The 22,180-nt window shown below is 33.1% G+C and overlaps 4 protein-coding genes across 6 annotated transcripts; all 4 read right to left on the bottom strand.

Annotated features, from left to right (window-relative positions):
• On the bottom strand, positions 1 to 2,122 carry LOC105124064 (putative F-box protein At1g65770). 3 transcript variants are annotated; one of them, XM_011023922.1, is made up of 3 exons: positions 1,167 to 2,122; positions 771 to 1,130; positions 1 to 189 (listed from the first exon to the last, which is right to left on the bottom strand). In XM_011023922.1, exons 1-2 carry the CDS (start codon positions 2,008 to 2,010, stop codon positions 796 to 798), a joined length of 1,179 nt encoding a protein of 392 aa, XP_011022224.1. In that variant the 5' UTR covers positions 2,011 to 2,122; the 3' UTR covers positions 1 to 189; positions 771 to 795. The 3 variants fall into 3 exon arrangements, with proteins under 3 accessions (XP_011022224.1, XP_011022222.1, XP_011022223.1); XM_011023920.1 differs by having other exon boundaries at positions 771 to 2,122; XM_011023921.1 differs by having other exon boundaries at positions 38 to 189; positions 767 to 2,122.
• A 506-nt stretch (positions 2,123 to 2,628) lies between these two features.
• On the bottom strand, positions 2,629 to 4,903 carry LOC105124062 (putative F-box protein At1g65770). The gene has a single exon (XM_011023919.1). The coding sequence runs from the start codon at positions 4,586 to 4,588 to the stop codon at positions 3,353 to 3,355; it is 1,236 nt and encodes a 411-aa protein (XP_011022221.1). The 5' UTR covers positions 4,589 to 4,903; the 3' UTR covers positions 2,629 to 3,352.
• A 4,105-nt stretch (positions 4,904 to 9,008) lies between these two features.
• LOC105124061 (putative F-box protein At1g65770) lies at positions 9,009 to 10,447 on the bottom strand. The gene has a single exon (XM_011023918.1). It carries the CDS (start codon positions 10,374 to 10,376, stop codon positions 9,195 to 9,197), a length of 1,182 nt encoding a protein of 393 aa, XP_011022220.1. The 5' UTR covers positions 10,377 to 10,447; the 3' UTR covers positions 9,009 to 9,194.
• A 7,094-nt stretch (positions 10,448 to 17,541) lies between these two features.
• On the bottom strand, positions 17,542 to 18,107 carry LOC105124060 (GDSL esterase/lipase At5g18430-like). Its single transcript, XM_011023917.1, has 2 exons — positions 18,022 to 18,107; positions 17,542 to 17,826 (listed from the first exon to the last, which is right to left on the bottom strand). The coding sequence occupies exons 1-2, from the start codon at positions 18,086 to 18,088 to the stop codon at positions 17,606 to 17,608; spliced, it is 288 nt and encodes a 95-aa protein (XP_011022219.1). The 5' UTR covers positions 18,089 to 18,107; the 3' UTR covers positions 17,542 to 17,605.
• Between the last annotated feature and the right edge of the window lie 4,073 nt (positions 18,108 to 22,180).

The raw sequence follows: 22,180 nt of genomic DNA, 5'->3' as shown, positions 1-22,180 counted from the left end.
ATGCGTGAGAGAAATCACCAGGAAGTTAAAAATGGATCTCAAAATTCACAATCCATAATTAAATTTTGGGATAAAATCCATAATAAAAAATAATAATAAGAAAAAGAAAAGAGAGAATACATGCAAAAGGGGAGAGACAACGAGAACTTGCACTTCTTTTGAATGGGATCTTGGCTTCAATCTGCATATCTGATATCATAAAATTATCATTGTCAGCCACTAATTAGGAAGAAAATAAAAAAAAAGAATTGTTTGCTACGAAATAAAATACAAGCAGAATTAAGCATGCATATGCCTGCTCCTGTCTTAGAGAAGTCCCTATTTCACGCTTTGCTTCAGGAGAAATCTATGCTTATAATCTAACACTGCACTACTCTCAGATCCTTCTACCATAAATAGTTTTTCTTGGATTAATTTGGTAAACATAGTTAAGGACAATAATGTTCTGCGATGTGATTGAAACAAAATGTGAAGACATAAAATATCAGACAAGTCAGGGATCATGACAACATTCTTCTGTTCAAGGTTGAGGGGACAATACTTGAAGCTGTTTACTCTCCTCTCACTTGCTTTGCTTTGCATGAAGAGTATCTCTGCTTAAACGTCTCCATCAGTAGAGCATTACAACTAAACATGTATAATCAAAGACAGCATGTGTAGACCAAATATGCCAAGCTAAATCAAGATTTCAAAATTAGAACTACAGGCAACAATACTGAAGCATCCATCCAATTAACGTAAATCAGATAGAAAGTCTACAACTTACTTACAATGAACAACCAGACCAAGACAGGTTTATGCTGAGGAACCAATGTTGGCTGGCCAGAATATCTCAGAGTAATCGGGAATCACGGCAAGGTTATCAATGCTATGATCTTCAAATCGAAACACATGAATGGCACCACCACTCATTCTTTCACCGACATAAAGACTATCATAGAAGTAAATGCAATTCCCTTTACCTCCACTAAGATCTCTACATGAAACCGAGAAAGAACAATCAACACCCAAAATAAAGATTCTATCACCTAAAGATTTTATGTCAACCCAAGTACCCCATTCCTCATCCAGCTTATAAACTCTAAAATCGACAGTCATGGGTCTGGCTTTATTCATCAATCTCCAAAAACGAAGAGGATTGTCATTGGTATCCATAACATCCTCATAAAGAGGATTGTCATTGGTATCCATAACATCCTCATAATCTTTCCATGTCCTCCTTTCTCCATCTAGATACCTGTCGACAACGTAAAGATCTCCACATGATTCCACCAAATTCTTTTGCCCACCGCAGCCATAAAGCGGAGGTGAGTATTGGATCACCTTCAATGATGAGTCAATCCAAGAAACTGTCCCCCATCGGTCCACAACATAAAACTGCCCCTCATACACAATAATATCGTCATATTCGAAGTTCCTATCATCTAACAAAGTCCATTCCTTATCTCCATATCTCCAATAACCCAGTTTTCCTTCATGATAGATAGCCAAAATTCCAAGCTCACAATTATCAATACAACCCGCGGAAAGAGGAAACACAACCACCTTATTTATTCCATAAACAGATATCCCACCTGGCCACTTAAGTAAACAAGCTTTACTTAATTGCACAAACTTAAGATCGAGCAAGTTCAATGACATAAACGAGTCCTTAGTTTCTTGATTTGAAAGTGGATGAAAAGGCTGTAGTTTACCATGTTTAGACTCTCCAACTTTAACTAACGAAGATTTTGCTAAAGAGCAGGAAGAGTTTGAATAGTTACATAGAAACTCCATGCGACATATGGTAGTTTGCATGAGAACTGCATCTGCAAAGATGGGATCAAGAGTACGAAAGGGTGGAGGAAGCTTGAGAAACAAAGGTGGAATTTCTTGATCAAATGAAGGTGGAGAGACAGAGCATCTCCATGAAGAACAGACAGCACGAAAGCGAAGTACTTCCACACGAAGATCTAAGCGTTTGCTGATCATTTCTAACAGTTCTTTTGGAAGATCTGCCCATTGGGACATGATGTTTTGATCAGATCGCTGTCCCTCACAAGTTTGGTAGTAGAAGAAGACTTGGAGATTTTTTATGCCAGTTTATTGATGGGAGTCGACGCTAGTCACGCTACCTTATGTTTTTGTTTTTTTTATTTTTATTTTATGTACGACTCGATTCGTAAAGTCAAACTAAGAGTATGGTTGGTCTTAAATTGGATTTAGAATTTTCCTGGATTTAGAGCAGTGGATTTGGAGAGAGAGATTGGATTATTGGGCCAATCTTTGTTTTACACCAGACTAGGGCTTACGCAAACTATTATCTTCACAGTTTTGATGGACTGACCCTATGATCAAATTAAGAGATTGGATTGCACCGAGGGGCTTGGCCTAGCGGTAGCAGGAGCCAAGCTCCTTCCATCGCACATGGGTTCGAGTCTTGGTGTGCACGTCTGTCACCCCCGCGGTGCCTTACATGCCTACTGGGTTTGCAGGGTGTTCAGTGGGCCGTGGAGATTAGTCGTGGTGCGCGCAAGCTGGCCCGGACACCCCACGTAAATCAAAAAAAAAATTAAGAGATTGGATTATTGGGCCAATCTTTTGGACAGCATAAGAAGTGGAAAGCATATGATCAAAGAATCAAGGGAATGATAACAAGAATGCATACACACTGCACTTGAATGTACAATGGATAAAAAAGAATTCCTTTAGTTTCTTAAAAAGACATGAAAATGAGGAGACAGACAGACAGTTTCCCTTCTGTTTATTTCTTTTTGGTCCCCAGGCCAAATTAAGAGACTTGAATTGGAAATCTAAACACAAGACCATCTTCCCTTTCAAGATTGGACCTCTATGCTCCTCATCCTATGCCTGTTTTCCGCTCTTGCTATGGGACGCAGAAGAATATAGCAAGGGGATCGAAGGAGAAGGGAAACAACCACCTGACTACGGTTTTCAAAAAATCAGTGTGTCATTGAAACATCCAAATTTCTCTCTTGTTTTTATCTGCGTTTTGAACGTGACTGTTAAAGGATCCTTCCCCAGAGTAATTAATCACCTTAAATTACATTGGTGGCGGAGGATGGGATCATGTAAAACTGTACAAAGATGAAACCTGGGTCTTTATCTCGTCCCCTGCTTTGAAGGGAAAAATAGGCTTGATTGGCTTCAATGTCCACTGGCAGAGTATTGCAGATAAACACTATTGATCAACGTCAACAAGTTTACATCACCAATCATTACCGAAACCAAGGTTTCAATATTAAAACCAGATGGGATGATGCTAAAACACGCATCTTATTTGCGTAAATCAGATAACTAACAAAATCATAGCATCATCATACATACACGAAGCATCCAGGTCCGGATTGATTTACACAGAGGACACATTGCTTGGAGGCCAGAATATCTCAGAGAACTCGGGAATCACTGCAAGTTTGTGAATGCTACGATCTTCTAATTGAAACACAAGAATGCTCCCACCACTTAGTCCACTGCCCACGTAATCATCACCATCCATGTAGTAAATGCAATTCCCTTTAACTCCATTGAACTCTTTACACGAAACTGAGAAGGAACAATCCATCCCCAAAACGAAGACCTTGTCATCTAAAGATGTGACTTCAATCCATTTACCCCAATCTTCATCCATTTTATAAACCCTAAAATCGATCGCCTTAGGAGCATGTGTCGGGGTGAATCCCACGTTAGGTAGAATTTCATCATCGCTATCCATCAGACCATCTATACCTACCCATCTTCTTCTTTCTCCATCAAGATACCTATCAACAACATAAAGATCTCCACAACACTCCACCAAATTCTTCAGCCCGCCAAAGCAATACAGCGAAGGGTAATATTGAGTCACATTCAACACCGGACTAATCCAAGAAACCGTCCCACATCTATCAACAACATAAACCCGCTCGTTGCACACAGTAATATCATCATATTGAACATTCTCATCACCACCCAATATAATCCAACTCTCAGCCCCGTATTTCCAATAAGCCAGCTCTACTTCATGAAAAATAGCCAAAATCCCAAAATCATTTTCATCACTAGAATTTGCAGAGACACGAAACAGAACAACCTTATTTATTCCATCAATAGACAACCCATGAGGCGATTTAAGTGAAAAAGCTTTACTTAACTCCACAAACTTGAATTCAAGTAAGTTCAAAGCCATAGGAGAATACTTGATTTCTTGATTTGTAAGCGGGTTGAAAAGCTTTAGCTTACCGTAGTTTGACTCTCCAACTTTAACCAACCATGATTTTGATGAAGAAGAGGAGTTTGGATCTTTACGTGCAGAGTCCATGCGGCAGATCGTGGTCTGGAAGAAAAGCGGGGCATCAGAAATTGGGCCAGGAAGGTTGAGGATGAGAGGAGGGATTTCTTGATCCGATGAAGGTAAGGAGACAGAGGATCTCCATGAAGCACAGACAGCACGAAAGCGAAGTGTGTCCACACGAGAATTTAAGCGTTTGTCGATCATTTCTAACAGTTCTTTTGGAAGGTCTGCCCACCGAATGCTAGTCATTTCTGAGAAGAATAGGTTGACTTTGATGGAGATAATGATGATTAAAGGCTGCTTCTTTTTATGCATATGATATGAGGAAGAAAGAAGTACTTGAAAAAAGTTTAGAATACAGTACCTAAATCAAACAACTAAAAATTAAACAAGTCATCAAATTTCCAAATTCTTAAATAAGTCTTCCAGGTTTCTTGAATTTAAATACAAAACGCACACAAATAAGTGAAATAACACAAGTTTCAAGTTAGATTTTGAGTTTAGCTGAAGCCATGAAACAAAGCTTGACCATACAATTTCATGCTAAACGTCGAACATTACGTTGTCATCAACAGAGGCTCTGCTAAAAAGGAAAAGTGAACTAAATTAGCAACCATGTATTCAACTGTTGTTTGATGTCATGAATTCTGCACTTCTGCCGGAGTTGAATTCATATTAGAGACGAGTCCATCCATGATATAAATTCTCTGTTTTTTTTTTTCTTAAAATAAAATATATCTTCCTCTAGCTATGTTATTTATTGCATAGAAACTATAAGCAATTATTCTAACAATTTAAATTAAGTCTAAAAACAACATCTCTTTAATCAAAATCACATTCATCTATTAATGCATTTCTTCTTTTTATTTGATAAAATATATTTTTGTTTATCAAAAATTATATTTTTAAAGAAAAATCTCATCATAATCTTAAAAAGCCAGTTTATTAAAATAAAATAATAAAATAATAGTTTGATGTCAATGTATGAAGAATATAAAAATAATAATGTTGAGAAAAAACATAGAAAAAGTTCACAATAAAAATTTCAAAAACAGATATTTCATGCGTATTTATAAAATCATGCATATCAGGCTCATGTATAACTATTCAAAAAAAAAATTAATATTACAATGAAATACAATAATATCATTTAAAATTTATGACAAAATTAGGTAATTATTCAAATATCGTTGTTTACTTGTCATCTTTTTTGGCATCAAAGATATCTCCGGTGATTAACAAATTAGGGTTTAAGTTTTTGAATTCTGAAAACCTAGATCTCAACATTATTATCTAAAATACAGGAGAAAAAATCTTATAAACCTCTGCAACTTCATTTCTAACAATAAAATGCATTATAATCAGCCTAAAATTCAAAATTAAATAGAATAAAAAAATCAAAACAACCCGCAGTGTCATTAAATTGGTATTTGACATGAAAAACCCATTTGAAACCCATAACATTTTTTATTGGGCTGTTTAGGTACCAGACCCCATCTATGATTCTTATGAAAGCCCTGAACTTCTTCATCCAGGTTTTGCTGCATACCTGAAGCCTTTGGGCTCTCGCATGGTGAGAAAAGAGGGGAACAGGATCGGTGGACAGGCTTGAAGATTCCTGATTTAGCCTGAGTCTATTGGACGAGTGCCAATTAGAGGAGGCCGACCCGAGGCTGTAGAGGAGGCTACGTTCGTGACAGGATCTGGGCCAGTGGGCATAAGAGTTGAGGCATGCTAAGGCTCATGCACCGAAGGGAGAGCAGGCTCGGCATCAGGGGCATGCGAAATAGGAAGAGGCACAAAACAAGACATGACTGTGGTATGGGATCGGACTGAGTTGGTGATTCGGCCACTGGGGTGGTAGTGGGGTCAAGAAATACGGGAGAGTTAGGCAAGGGCCCAGAGCAAGGAGTTCCCTTAAGAGTAATTAAGTTCATTAAAATATAGCATTCCTGGACGCAACGATCAAGATAACGGAAGCCATTACAAGATATTAGCCTAAACAGAGGCTGATTATGATTATTTTTTAAAATATTTTATACAAAAATATATTAAAATATATATTTTTTTTATTTTTTATTTTTTAAGAGTTATTTTTAATATTAATTTAAAAACATTAAAAAAAATTAATTTAAAATAAAAAAAAATAAATTTTTTTTTTAAAACACAAAAACAAACACATTAATACTACAACAAAGAAAAACACATGAAGAACTGCGAGGGGCTAATTTGTGAGGAGCATAATTGTGTGAGTAGGGAAATACAAGGCAACCAAAGGAAGGAAATGGGGATAAATGGGAGGCTTACCGTATAAAAGCTCAAAAGGAGACAAGCCATCAAGAGTAGACGAGGGCAACTGATTAATTGTGAAAGCAGTCATGCTAAAAGCATCAACCCAAAATTTCAGAGGGATATATGAGTGAAAGTGCATCACTAAACCAGTTTCAGTTATATTACTATGTTAGCTACGACACGGCCGTCGTTTTGGACAAACATCGAATGAAGCTCGAGGACAATTATTAGATAAAGCAGAAAATTAAAGATTGATGTCCACGCTTAAGTGCATAAAAACCATTCTCAAGCTGTCCGGTTGCCATCCCCCTTCTTGTGATTTGATTCTGTATAATAAAGCGGTCATCGGTAAAGGTGATAGAAAAAGGAAAATCAGAGTTAAGTTTAGTAATGAAAATCAGATTTTTGGTTTAGCCAGGCAGAACCCTGAGACATCCTTTAGGGACATATGGTATTAGTATGAGAAATGGGAAGAGAGGCACCATTACTGACAATAACATAATCCTTACCAGTGTCCGTATCAGACTTGTCCAACTGAGCAGAATCATTAGTCATGTGCACGGTGGCTTTGGTGTCTGTATACCAATCGGAAAGGAGCAGAAAAGGTGGAGAAAGCTGAGCCAAGTCCACATAAATACCAGTGTATTTTGTCAAGATCATCCATGCAAAGAGGATGAATGAAGGTGGTCTTCAGAGTGGACCAGAATGCATACGAAGAGGTTAGGCCAACAACAACAGACATGGCTTCTTCCATCACTAAACAAGAAGGAGGCTCAGTACAAGTTGATCGGTCTGCTGCCTTTCAGTAAATGTTGGATTTGTAGTGGCAGAGGCACCAGAACCGATAGTTGCAGGATGAGGTTTGATGGAACCATCAACATATCCAAGAAGATGTTGACACTGCAGGTATACCAGCAATTGACAACGCCAGAGGAGAAAGTTGGAAGATAATAACTTGTTGGTCAGGAGGTGGATCATGGTATTGAAAGACAGGGCAGGGGACAAAGTTTCAGAGGCCGTTTGGATCGACGAAGGTGAATCCTTAGAGGTGCTCGCTCTGATACCATGATAAGGTTTGAAAAACCACCGCAAGGTTTTATGGCGGTGCAGGTGTCATTTATAAAATTTACAGAGCAATATTAAAGCAAGAGAATTTACATACAAAGTCAACATATCCATCTATAGCTATTGTCTGTAATCAAGGGATTGCCTGGAATCATGGGATTGAGTTTTGATAAAAACGAATAGCCTGATCCGAGGAGGATCTTATGGATCCTTCTATGTTCGTACTAGTTTTTGTCGCAACAGGTTACTCTCATTTATCTTTCTAAGCCACCACTAACAATTAGATTTCTGCTTTAGATGAACTTTTTGTCTGCCATTTCCTCTGCATAACAAAGACACCTCCCATTTCAAAGAATGTTTATGCTTCTATTTTTATGTTGTGTCAGGACAAATATACCTCCCGTTTCCAAGCATTTCTTTTACATATTTTCTTTCTCGCTCTCACTAGATATAACTTACACCATTTTAATAATGGATGATGACTGATTTCAGACCACCATCTGCGTACTGATTTTGGACCTCTTTATGTGTACTGATTGCAGATCATTTTATGTGTTCGACGATCGACAACTCAATCGAAGACATCTCTATTCTCATTTTTACATAAGAAACTTGGAGCCCTATCTCCATTTTCATATGCTTTTTTTCTAGAACTTTTGTAAGGGACTTCCTTATCCTCTTCCTCTTGATTGATCTTCATAAGTAACCTTCAACGTATATTCTTCCACAGCATAACTATTCATATATTGTTCGTGAACTAGAAGGTTGCTTTTGCATCTTTAAGTTCTACCACAGCTTTGCTGCTAAAGAATTTTAGTTCAAATTTGTTAACCATCATGCTGCTTTTAGAGTCCTTCCATGTAGAAGTCAATGGTGGATATAGTAATTGATCAAGAAGACTCACCAAGTTTTTGATTGAAGGTCAATCATTCTATAACTTCGCTTTTACAAATGATTTAAGCATTCCTCGGTAAATCTTCACAGGTGATTAAAGAAATCAGATTTCAGTGCCAACGATGGTCGCATTCTTTGGCTACATAAAGCTAGGTTACGTGTAGCCCGCAGAGTAGCACGGGCAAGCATGCCAGCAAAGAACCAAAAAATCATGTAATCTTCCAGAGAGATTAGAGAATGATCTTATTGAATTAAACAACTAGATTGACTTTAAGTAGCCTTTTACAAAATTAAATCATAAGAGACTTGCAACCCACTAATCCTAATAACATGGTTAAAGAATAGGTAAAACAAATAATCACTAACAGATCCAAAATCTAATGACTAAAAAAAAAAATTAAATCATAAGAGACTGCAACCCACTAATCCTAATAACATGGTTTAAGAATAGGTAAAACAAATAATAATTAACAGATCCAAAATCTAATGACTAAAAAGCACTAACAACTTTAACAACATTAACACCATGTTCAATAAAATTTAAATGGTACAAGTACGTGCATGGATTTTAAGAACACAGTTTACCTGTAATGTTTCCAAAACTAAAACATCGATCCTGTAAGCTATATCCTTATTGGGGTTACTTCTGGTCTCGACATCCTTCTTGATTTCAACAATAGAAATTTGAAGGTGGCCACAACATGCAAGAATGGCCAGGAAAATTTGCTACTTTGCTAATTCTACCACTACTTAAATCATATACACGAGCATCGCGGCCTCTCAACTCCCCATGGCGACTAGCATCAAAAGGATCTATGAAGTATATGCAATTACCTTCACGCCCAGAAAACTCTTTAGCAGAAACAGAGAAACTGCACTCATTACCCAAGACAAAAACCTTATCCCCTAACGAGCTTATATTCACCCAAGTACCCCACTCTTCATCAAGCTTATACACTTTAATACTGACCGTCTTAGCTTGACAAATTGGGAGATACCTATATGGATGCGCGACATCACTGTGAAGTTCATCATTCCAAGTTCTCCTTTCTCCGTCGAAGAACCTATCAACAACATAAAAATCACCATCTGACTCAACCAAACTCTTCTGGCTACCACAGCCATATAGCGGAGGTGAATATTGAATCAAATTCAAAGATGAATCAATCCAATAAACAGTCCCCCATCTATCAACAACATACGCTTGTCCCCTGTAAACAATAATATCATCATAGTGAAAATTTGTTTCATCTATAAACTTCCATTCCTCCTCATCGAACCTCCAGTAACCCAATTTTCCTTCATGGAAGATTGCTAGAACACCATACTCATTAGTGTTCCTATTAGTAGAAGATGGAAGCAACACAACTTTATTGATCCCATGAAGACTACCACTAGCAGGTTTAAGGCTACATGCTTTAGTTATTTCTACTAAGCGAAAGTTCAACAAGTTCAACGAGCTCAACATCTTTGGCATTATGCCTGAAGAATTAGTCCTCAATTGGCGGTTTGAGACTGGAACTAAAAGCTGGATATCTCCATAGGTTGACTCCTCAACTTTAGTCAACCAGGCCATAGAGCTCGAAGAGCTTGAATCCTCGCTATCATCAACAAGTTCGACACGGCAGATTGTGACTGGAGACAAATAGGCGTGTGCTCGTATTGGTTCAGGGAGCTCAAGGGGCACACGAGGAGACTGCTTGTAGAAAAGAGAGGTTGATGATCTCCATGACGTGCAAACCGCACGAAACCGGTACACATCGATACGAGAATCAAGGCGTTGTCTAATCATTTCCAGTAATTCTTCTGGAAGATCAGCCCAGCTATGACTACTACCACCATCAATCTCCATCTTCCTCTCCTAGAAATTTTATTTAGAGAGTAAAGAGAAGGAGTTACTTCTGTCTGATCTAGGCCTTTAAAAGTCTATGTTAAGTAATTGCCAGTCATCCAAGACGGCTTGACCTGCATTCATTGGGCTTCGTTGACCGGTCATTGGATTTGGACAGGAAGCTCGTGGCATGTAACGGGTTTGATGTCTTTGCCGATGTGCTGTTTTAAATTCAAGAGAATTTATTTATTTTTATTGACTGATTCCAAGAGACTGACCAAGTTCAGGAAGAAAAGAATAAGTGTAGTTCTAGGAATGGATTCAAGCTGTTACTTTATCAAAGAAAAGACAAAAACATAGTTGAATTGATTCCTTCCCTCCAATAAAAAAATTATTCCTAATTTTTCAAATAAGTTAAACTATTCGATATAAAGAAAGAATACTTAGCACATTTACTCATAGTTATCATCAACCATGCCTTGCCTTAGTAAAATAAATCATTTTTAATAATAAATGATGTAATTTAATTGGACATGTTTTAAATTTATTTTTTATAAATTATTAATTTTAATTTTATAAATCTCACTTATATAATTACTAATTTCAAGAATTATAAAATTAATCAAAATACCTGTATACTAATTCAAAATCCACATTAAAATAAAAAATCATCCAGTAATTAAGTCGGACACCAGCCCCACCTATCCTTAATTTGTGAATTTATCACGACATAAATAATTCTCTACCTTGATTAACTTGCACGCATACGGTGATCATTCATATTAAATCAACTAGGAAAATGACAAGACGCACTAAATGACATGCAAGTAAATTAAAAAAAAAAAACCTAAAATCCATCGAGGTTTTGACGCTGGTATTTTTGTCTTTTCTGGGGGGTTTGTTAGGTATTTCTGAATTCATTGTGGTAGATTGGTCTGCACATATTTTTTCGCCATAAAATAATTTATTTTTCATTTAAAAAAAATGGCATTTCCTAAGACTTAAGGATATTTTTGGCATTTCAAATTAATTTCACAGTAAATTATCAAACTCACCCTTAAAAGTAAAGAAAACAAAATAGGTGTGCAAGGACATTTGTGTATTTTCATTCTCGTTTTTTAGTAATAATGAAATTAAAAGAGGCGTTGATGCATTTTTTTTTATCAATATATAATATTATTTAAATAATTAACATGAAGAAGATGAGTGTGGCTAATTTACATTGTTAAATAGTGACTTTCAAGGTGATGATAAAATCCTCTTGGCAGTACTTTCCTAACCAAACAATACTTTTTTTTTTTTTTTTTAATTTGTTGTTAATAACTTCTTCTTTTTTTCCTTCTTTCCCCTCTCAGAGAAGTATGTTGACCCTAAAAAAATTAATACGAACTTTTATTTTTTTTTAATTTTAATCTTTAAAATTTTTATTAATATTTATTTTATTTAAAATAATTTATAAAATTAAAATTTAATTTTAATTTTATCCCCCATTAATTATTTTTATTTGTTAAATTTGATCATTAATAAAACCCTTTAATTATTTTTTTCTCTAGATTTTATATTTTTTTATTAGTATTTATTTTATTTAAAATAATTTATAAAATTATATATATATATATATATTAATTTCATTCTTTATGGATTTTCATATCTATTAAATGTGTTTTTTTTTAATTGCTATTAATTTTATTTAAAATGATAAAATTAAAAAAATAATAAAATAATAATATTAAAAAATTAAATTAAAAAAATATTAAAAAAATTAAGCATCTAAGATTAAATGACCTAGCACACCTATACCTTTTAAAAAAACTCAATGACGTGTGGACCCAGAAAATAAGCATATGCTTTAGCTTTTAGTATCTTTTCTTGGGAGGAAACTTAGTTCAAGATGCTAACGCATATCTAGTTAACAATATACTAAAACATGTCAGTAAAGTATTATAGCAATGAATAATATTATCCCTGCATGTTTTGGTGAGGCCTTAAAAAACCATTTGCCTTTGTTTTTTTTTTTTCCTCTTTCTCAATTAATATTTTTTTATTTTTATTTTTTAATATTATATTTATTTTTTATTAGATTATCTCATTTTAATAACATAAATTGCAGATTTGATCGATTAATCCGGCTGGCTAAGATTTTTTTCTTTCTTATATAACTTTTTTTTGTCCCAATTTCATTATTTATTGGGTTAATTAGGAATTAGACGTTATGATTTGTTATATTTTCTTTTTACAAGATTATTTCAATCTTATAACTCAAGAATAGTGTTTAACGAGTTAACTCGAGTTGACTTAGGTTGTTTTTTTTTTTTTTTTAATTTAAAATCTTTTTTAATTTTATCATTTAATATTAAATCAGTTAAAAATTAAATTTTATAATTTATTTTAATTTATTTTTTATGGAGATATCTTCTTCTCTTGATTAAGACCACAAGTTTTGGTGTTTTATCCTTGATTAAATCATATTATTTGTTTAATTTTTTTTTTCTATGATGCCATCTCATTCTCATGTCTTTTAACATTGTATTTGTTTTTTATTTGGTTGTCTCCGTCTTATGATCATGGTTGTGAGTTTGACAGATTAATCTAGTTAATTTTTTTTTTATTTTAATTGACTTTTTTTAAAAAAATTTATTTTTATTTTAATTGACTTTTTTTAAAAATTTATTTTTTAATATTATGTTTGATTGATAATTAGATTTCATGATTAATTTTGGTTTGATTTTTATGAGTTATCTTAATCTCATGATCTAGGAATAGTTTTAAATGTTTTAAACTGTATTGACTTGACTCGTTTTTTGTTTTATTTTTTAATAAATGTTTTTTCAAATTTTATTGTTCAGCATTTGGTTTGATATAATCAACTGAGCTTCATAATTTATTTTGATTTACTCTATATGAATTTATCTTAATCTCATGAATAAAGTTGTGGATTTAGCAAGTTAATTCGGGTTAAATTAAGTTCTTGTTTTATTTTTTTCTATGAGATTATATCTCAGTTTCATGAATAAGATTATGAGTTTGGTGGATTGAATTTGGATCATTTTGTATGTTTCTTTTTAATTGATTTGTTTACTTTTATTCTTTAACATTTAACTGATTGAGAATTGAACTTTGTAATTTTTTTTTTTTAAAAAAAGTTTATCTTGGACTTATGACTTAAATCGTGAGTTTGACAAGTTAACTCGGGTTATTGTTTTAGATCTTTTTTTAATTGATTGATTTTTTTTCAATTACATTCTTCAATATTGAGTTGATTGGAAATTAGACTTTATAATTTGTTTTGATTTGTTTTCTATAGGAAATTAGATACAATTTAATATGTTAATCCAAATTGACTCAGTTTAATCTAATATGTTGTTATCCTAATATTAAAAAAAATATCATTTTAAATTTATTTATTTTTAGTTAAATGATGTTTTTATTTGTCATCCAAGTTGCTTTTGGAGTTGGAAAATCAACTGGGTTACATCGAATTAGCAATCACATAGTTTAAATTTTTTTCACTAAAAAAATATTAGTAATATCTAAATGTTTTTTTACATTAAAAAAAATTGATCCAGCCCATATCATAGTGTAAATCAATTATCTAGTGTGTGGACATGAATTAGTGTGAGATACATGGATTGAATTAACCAAAAATATTTTGCTATTTATTAAACCTTTTTATCAAAATTATAGAGAAACATATAAAAAATATAAAGTTGAAAAGGGAAAAAATATAAAAATAAACTAACTAAAAACTTAGATCACAATTGCTTAGCATACAATAGTTGCTAGTTTTTATGTATAATTGAAATTTCATATTAGAAGTTTCAGTTTTAGAAGGTTGTTGAATTGAATATATTTTTATTGAAATAAGAAAACCAAAAAAAATCAAGAAATTTATCTATAATATTATATCAACTTAGATCAAGGTCAAATTGCTCAAAAGTTTGGTAACACGATAGTTAACTTATATATTATTTAAAAATCGATATTTAGGGTTAGGGTTTTTCTATAACTTTTAATTGAGCTTCTAATAATAATTTTACCTTAATTGGAAATTCATTGTTGTGCGTATGAAATCACAAAATATTGTTAATTACTACTATTTTGCAATTACCTATCTCATCTAAAGGGAAAGGTATCGTCATTTGTTCTTTTCGATGAAGAGAGAATAATTGTGTTTCTAGATCAGATTTTCATGTTTGGGTTATTAGAGTCTATTTGGTATTGTGGTTGTTTTTGTGGTTGTGGTTTCAATTCTATCGCATACAAATCCTATACGTAAAGGCCTCTATGATTTTTGAATAGCTGAGCGAGGTACAATATCAGGTAATGAAATTGGAATCACGATTATACTCGGAAAAAATCTCATCATCTTGCGATCTCTTTCTAATATAGTTATATAGTGTCGTTGATACAACAAAACATCCACATATTTAATTTTTTTTTAAATAAACATATATATATATATATATATATATATTATCTCTAACAAAAATTATCTCTAAATATAACCACTAAATAAAAAAGCTTTATAAAAATAAATTATAATAGCATAAGCAATATATATTTTGTTGCCATTATTACATAAAAACTTGTCTGAATTTTCACCAACCAATGAAAACCAAGCATGTTTAATTTGTATTTATACTTGTTTTTAAAGGGCATCGTTTTCAATCACAGATAAAAATCTGTAAATTTTCAGAACCAACCACCACCATGTAGAGCACCAAATCCTTTCTTCCCTTCAGTTCTCCATTTGCCTCTTCTTCGTTTTCTTTCTCCCTCGGCCTAAAAACAACACAAGATTAGGATGTAATTACCAGTGCAACGAAGTATTTTACAGCAGTTGTCCTAGAACTAGAAGGAGAGAGCATAGCTACTGTTAATTAAAAGATGGCTATTCGATAATGGGCAAAAAAAGATGTATGCCTCCTCAACATCGATGGGCTAAAAGAAAAACTAGGGGAAACTTTTGGAAAGGATCCAATGGAATCAAAGCACATGGTGAACTCAGACCACTTGAATTGTTTGGAAAGGATCTTGGATGAGGATAAGGTGTTCAACAGAATCGTCATTAAGGCTAAAAAAATCAAAACGAATTAGGAAAGAGGGGAAAATGGGCTCTCCAACGGGAAAATTTTGCAATGTTAATTAAAATTATACAGTGTTGGTGAGAGAGAGGAGAACACAACAACAACAAAAAAAATATTTTTTGCTTTTCAAAAACTGAGGTCTAACCTCAGTTTTAAAGGGGGGCCCACGTAAAAAAAGTATGGTCAGTAGTAACCAAACACTTTAAAATAATTTTTGATACCGACTGCAGCAGCAGCAACGGACCCAAACACCTTTTTAATATCATATATATATATATATATATATTATATATATATTTTTTTTTTTTCGTTTCATCATTTTTCTTAAGTGTTATTGGTAGCTAGAATATATAAAGTATAATTTATGAGAATTTAATATGCCAATAAAAATACTTTAGTTTTTTGAAGTTTCCCATATATTTTTAACAAATAACTTTAAGAGCGGACAAGAGAGTAAGTCTATGTTTTTATTGTCCTAAACTGGTCAAACTAAGACATGGCGGATTCTCTTAGTCATAGAACCATCTATGAATCACCATATATTCCTTATATATATATATATATATGTATATATATATATATATATATATTCCACTTGTACAAATCCATAGAAAACGATGTAGTTAATACTCCTACAATACGAAAAAGATGACTCAATCAATTGGGATTTCCAAGTTAATATTAAATATGCAAATAAAAAACTGAACAAAGTGGAGCACATGTTTCCGAGGAAATGTTGCCGTTAGATTTTTATTTTTGTATTCTCAATTATTTTTATGTTATTTTTGCATTTTAAAATTTTTTATTTTTTATTTAAAATTAATTTTGTATGTTTTCATGTTATTTTAATATACTATATTATAAATAATTTTTATATAAAAAATATTATTTTAATATATTTTAAATTTAAAAACACTTTAAAAAACATTCACTTGAAACATCTCTAAATACCTACTACATCTCTCAATAATAAAGTCCTAAACCAATCATCTACCTCCAGAAGTTATCTATAATCACCTATGTCATGCTTCTCTCACCTAATCCAAGCTTCGATCAAAGGTGTTCTAGCTAGGAAAAAAATTAAAATATACTTGCATGTTGAGCGAGAGTTTATAAGCAATTTTGTTTACAGATTTCAGCTTCGATCAACTTGGATTTCTATGTTTAATTCCATCTTCGTTAGTAACGATATGTATGATCATGTCTATTTAGCCTACGCTGTCTCACTGTATATTACTCCTAGCTAGCTTGCATTCAAGAATTTTTAGAGTTATGATGATAAATTAAATTTGCTTTCTTCTCAGCGGCAAGTCGAGTGATTTCAAGATTTTATACATTCAAATTTCAGTTATTATAAATATATTCTCCTAAATTCTTGAATGCTCTATATTCATCTCTGAAAACAGGGAAAGGAAAAAAGAAAAAGAAAGGAAAGAAAAAAGTATTCTCTAGTAAGTTCTTTGGGATCTTCACTTGCCTCCATGCATTCAACAATTCAATGTTTCAAATATCCACGACAAACAAAGACAAAAAAATAAAAAAAATATCCACGACAAACAAAGACCTTGGTTCTCAAACCTACTTTCTGTGTTGTTCCAAATGTGAAGGACAAATAGATGAGAAATTAAAAAAAATTAACTTATTAAATGACGTTTTAATTTCTTGTCAAGGGCTTTTTTAATAATAATAATAAAAAACGTTAAATGATACTAATATTTTGTTGACTCTTATGATCTTTTGTTTTAGCTAGACAGTAACTATAACACAATTGTTTTTTAAAAGGCATTTAAATGAAGCCATTAATGTGACCATTTCTTCTCATGTTGTTTGTTTTTCTTTCCTTTTTTAGGATGGTGTCATTTGACTTGTTTATTCTATAGATATTATAGAAAATCGCCATAAATATACGTAATTGCGGCACATGATTGCTGCTAAATCTTCTCCTAAATATTTGTTAATTATGACATATTTCTTTCGTGTTTTGTTTTTTGAAAAAATAAAGAGTTCAATGATCCAAAAATATAGAAAGTAACAGTTCTTTATTGAAATAGGATAATTAAAGTGGGATTGTTAACATTCCGGATTTGGCGAAGGATCATCGATCTTCTTCATCATTGATACAACTCATATTATTGCATTTTATTAATTAGTTGTATCAGGATATTAATCCCCTATCAACTGACTAAAATTCACAGGTGTTGCATATTTTGCTCCTCCAACAAAGAGGGCCCGAGCTGCTAATTTGGCTGCTCGTTCAGTTGGGTGAATTCCATCCCAGAATACGTACTCTCGACGATCCGGACAAAGCTTTGCATCTAGATTACATGGGGATTCGGCATTGTAGCTTCCATTCCCACAGCATGCTGTTTGCGCCTCCTTGAAACCTGAGAAATGATCAGGATGATTAAATTAAGAAAATACTATAATTTTTAATGTGACAAATTATCGTATTTTATTGTCTTAGAGCTAAAAATGACAAAAACTTGAAGGTTGTCAGCTCTACTTGTCAACTTAGACGTGATTTCTTGTAGTGCTTAGAGCATTTTTGATAAAATTCTTTGTTAGAATGAAAAACTTACGGGCGGATCGTGGGTCATTAATGACCTCATAAGCTATCTCATAAAGATTTCCAAGAGAGTACTTCATGTCTTGAACTTGAAAGGCTAAATTTAGTAAGAGGATCTCAGTGGCATTGAAGAATGCTTGAGCCAAATCATTCATTTCCTTGTTGCAATCACCAGTTCCAAGAGCACGCTCTAGCGGACAGCATCCGATTGGTGCGATGCCTACAACGCCGAATTTCCGAGCCCCTAAGTCGTACAAACTCTGCCACGATATATGCCAAATTGATATAATCAATTTTTTCTTCTAATATTTAGAAAACAATTTAAGGGAGTTAGAGATAGATTTAGAATCAAGGCTTGAATAAAATCATCTTCATATTTGCCGTTAATGCCTGTCAAAAGCATCAGTAAGTGGAATGATTGCAGACGGTTTTGGAAACATTGTGGCATAAGTAGTGAGACATTTTGCATCGCCTGGAAATGCAATTTCTTACCCGTAGATGAATTTGATATGTTGATGATAGAATGCGTAGCAGCTCTTGCGCCTCAGGCAGATTAGGGTAATTCTTAGACCTATTTAGCTGATATTCAAAGAGGTCATTGCCTCCAACACTGACGAGAAACAATGACTTAGATAGCATATCAGCAGCAGCTTCTGCACCCAATATTTCTGTGAGATTTCCACAGACTGTTGAAAATTGTTGAATCTGCTCTCTCATCGGCACGACCTTCGTCTGGAAAGTTATTATAAAATGAATTTCATTAGTTACTACCCTATGACGTAAATTTAGAAACAAACTAAATAAGATGACACAAATGTAACAGTTTTTCAATGACAGAAATTAAGGCTTACAAATAATTGGAATCCGGTGGTGTCGATAATCCCTGAACCTCCCGATGCAAAATTGACACCACATCGTATGTTGTGCTTGAAACTCGATGTTTGATTGAGAAGATAAAAGAAGGATTCCGGGCTCTTCTTAAAACCAAAGAGCTGAGCTGTCCAAGCAAACATTGATCATTAGCTATAAATATTTCTATGTCACAATAAATGAAGTTCTGAAATGTTAAAAAAGTTCTCGTTATGTTATGAAAGAAAGAATTGCTAGCATTTCAGAAGATTGCTAAACTATCTGAAAGAATTGCTAGCATTTCAGAAGATTGCTAAACTTGCTGAACTATCTGTGCTCTCAAGTACCACTTGCTTCTTCTTCTTCTGTTTTTTTTGAATTAGTAGCAAATTTTGTTTAATAGTTTCAAATAGTCGATCCATACCAATACTGTCAGCAGAATTATAGCCATTGCTGAACCTTCCGGTAGGCACCGAACCGGGATAATCAATCCCATAGTACCGGAAGTTCGCCTTTCCTCGGCACTCGGGTATGAAATTATTTGTACCAACATCAACAGTTGAGTCACCAAATACAAATATGGCTGGTACAGCAGCATCAGCCGGGTGAAAGGCCAGATTGGCCAGCAATAAGGAAAGAAAATAAAAGCATGAAGTGTTTCTGTTTGTCATTGGTTGTGCAATAAATCTTTTTCTCCTACTTTAAGTGATTGTGTTATGAACATGGACGTCGCAAATAATTATTATATAGCAACTGACCTTAGGAGTGGACAAGATAGTAAGGTTTTATGTTGCTCATTTTCTTGGTAATTAGGATTATAAAACAAAAGGCTGGCGGATTGTTCTAGCCACGGAATCAAACTGTATCTGGAACTATATTCTTTGAACTGATGCATCTTTCTCTTTTATGCCAATTTCTAAAAATTTAAGATTTTTTTTGGTTAATGACTAGGGTATTCTTGAGTAAGCTTTCAAACACAGAGAGCAGTTCCTTTTTTAATCAAATTTTATGGACGACTCATCTACATCTAAATTCATATAGCCTCCTTTTAGATTAAAAAACGAAATTATAATTTTAAAAAACAAACCTACCTCCTCACAAAGAAAGGGATGACTCGATCCATTGGCATCTGGCAAAATAAAATACAACAAAATGGATCTTCTCCAAGGTCACATATTCCAAAGAAAAAAATTAAAATATAGGTACTTAATTTTAATGGTTGATTTAAGCGGCTACAATTCATGGACTGTTTTCATGCACCTGAGATTCTATGTTTGATTCCGTCCTTGCTAGTAACGAAATATATGTCTTGGTGTTTGATTCCACCATCTCCCAGCTTGCATTCAAGATTTTCACGAGAATATGCTTCCCAATACAAAAGCTCTGACGGGAACTTGTATTTGCGTTTTTCATTGCCGATTGTGTGTGTGAGTTTATTATTTTATTAATTATCAATTTTTAATTATTCATATTCCCAATATAAAAAATGCCAGCTGATGAATAAGCAGATCTTAACATGGTCCCCCGTACATTTTAGCAAGTAGGATATTAGGAGGTATTTTATCAGCAGATAGCATTGAATGAACAAGATTAAACTGCAATTAATAAGGTTGATTGGAAAAGACTATGCTATGGATGCAAACGGGACAAATTAAAATCGAACTGTGAAATAAGAAATACAATTTTGTGTTTTTTCTATGCATAAAAGATATCAATACAAGTTTAGTTTTGTCCTTCGCCGTTGTTTAAAAAATGTAGGACTAAAATTTGTTCCACCATCTATAAATAATCTTTAATCACGAGAGGGAGCTTATATTTTATATAATTTATTTTGATACCTTCGCCTCTGAATTAAAATTTTATATCTAGACTATTGTGTGTGTTTACAAATTTTTTTTTCTTTGAGTTTAAACCTTATATATTATTCAGTTTGAAAACCTTTAATAGTGATGATATCTTAAAATCTAATATATCCAAGGAGGGTTCTTAGAGTGTTTATATAAAGAGTGATTAAATGTTCATGTCATTTTTTTTTTAGAATTTATAAAATTGATGATTGGTGATATAAAACTCAACAATTACAAAATAGTCTCTTTTGATGGGATTTAGGAATTTTTTGACGATAAAGTCAATGATTTTTGAACAAGAAATCTATCCTTCCATTCTTTCTTTTGAAATACGATCATTTAGAATTTCTTTATCTTTATCTATCCTAGAGAGTTGCTCTTGAATTTTTGGCAAGTATTTTGTTAAAGTAGGGTCTCTGATTTTAAATATCATTGTTAGTGGCTAAGAATTCAAATTGAATTCCATAATCAAAGACTTGCTGATGAGAGCTCATAAATACTTTTTATAGAATTGGAAGATTTATCAATATATAATTCTAAAGGTGGGATCAATTGTATTGATTACGAGGGGATCAAAGTTTTTTCTAAGGGGATCTAATGTTCAACTATTGGAATAAACTTGTCCTAGAGATCATTCTTAGAAGAGTATTCAACTATAAGTTCTGTTAAGACTTACTTTTTAATAGTTGGTCTTGTGATGTAGAAGTCTATATTCTCCTAACTTAATTTTTCACCTTACTGGTTATCCAGACATGTATACTTTGTGGAGCCTTGTGATGTAGAAGTCCATTTTCTAATTTAATTTTTCACCTTATTGGTTATCCAGACATGTATACTTTGTGGAGAATTTGTCATAGAAGCTAGTCTGTTAATATCATAACTTGATGAGCTTAGAGGTACAATTTTAACTTTCTAGAGGTGTTCACTAAAGTTAAGACTATATTTTTCACTTTCAAGTATCTTATTTCAGCATTATGAAGAGTTTGACTAGAATAGTAAACCAAGTATTATATGTCATCTTCTTCTCTTACCAACATGACATTAAGTGCCTAGTAAAAAATACCAAGATAAAGGAATAAACTCTCAATTTCTTTTGGATGTGACAAGATCTTAAGAGATATGAGATAAACTGTAACCTCTTCGAAAGCTTTCTAGCACTCTGATGTTCATTTAAAGTTTGTGATATTCTTCAAAATTTTGAAGAATTGTAGGTTGTGTTCTTTTAACTTGGATATGAATATACTGGGGGAGGTTAGTCTACCAGTGAGGCATTAAACATTCTTAACCTTTCAAAGAGGAGTAATATCCAGTATTTTCTGAATCTTCTTAGGATTGACTTCTATTCCATTACTGCTTGTTAGAAAACCCAAAACCTTTCCTCTTCTGATAAGAAATACACACTTGAAAGGATTTAGCTTCATCTAACATTTACTAAAAACAGGAAAAAAAACATCTTCTAGAACCTTTAAATGTTGT

Source organism: Populus euphratica, unplaced genomic scaffold, assembly GCF_000495115.2.
Source record: "Populus euphratica unplaced genomic scaffold, PopEup_1.0 scaffold12.1, whole genome shotgun sequence".
NCBI classification, from domain to species: domain Eukaryota; kingdom Viridiplantae; phylum Streptophyta; class Magnoliopsida; order Malpighiales; family Salicaceae; genus Populus; species Populus euphratica.
Note: the sequence above shows the minus strand (reverse complement) of the source record. Positions and strands in the feature narration are given on the sequence as shown.

Bases quoted from the DNA above. Each gene is read 5' to 3' on its own strand.
- LOC105124062 (XM_011023919.1), bottom strand. From the start codon at position 4,588: ATGCATAAAAAGAAGCAGCCTTTAATCATCATTATCTCCATCAAAGTC.
- LOC105124060 (XM_011023917.1), bottom strand. From the start codon at position 18,088: ATGAAGTACTCTCTTGGAAATCTTTATGAGATAGCTTATGAGGTCATT. The intron at 17,827-18,021 runs GTAAGTTTTTCA...ATCATTTCTCAG, and splicing joins TAATGACCCACGATCCGCCC to GTTTCAAGGAGGCGCAAACA.
- LOC105124064 (XM_011023920.1), bottom strand. From the start codon at position 2,010: ATGTCCCAATGGGCAGATCTTCCAAAAGAACTGTTAGAAATGATCAGC.
- LOC105124061 (XM_011023918.1), bottom strand. From the start codon at position 10,376: ATGGAGATTGATGGTGGTAGTAGTCATAGCTGGGCTGATCTTCCAGAA.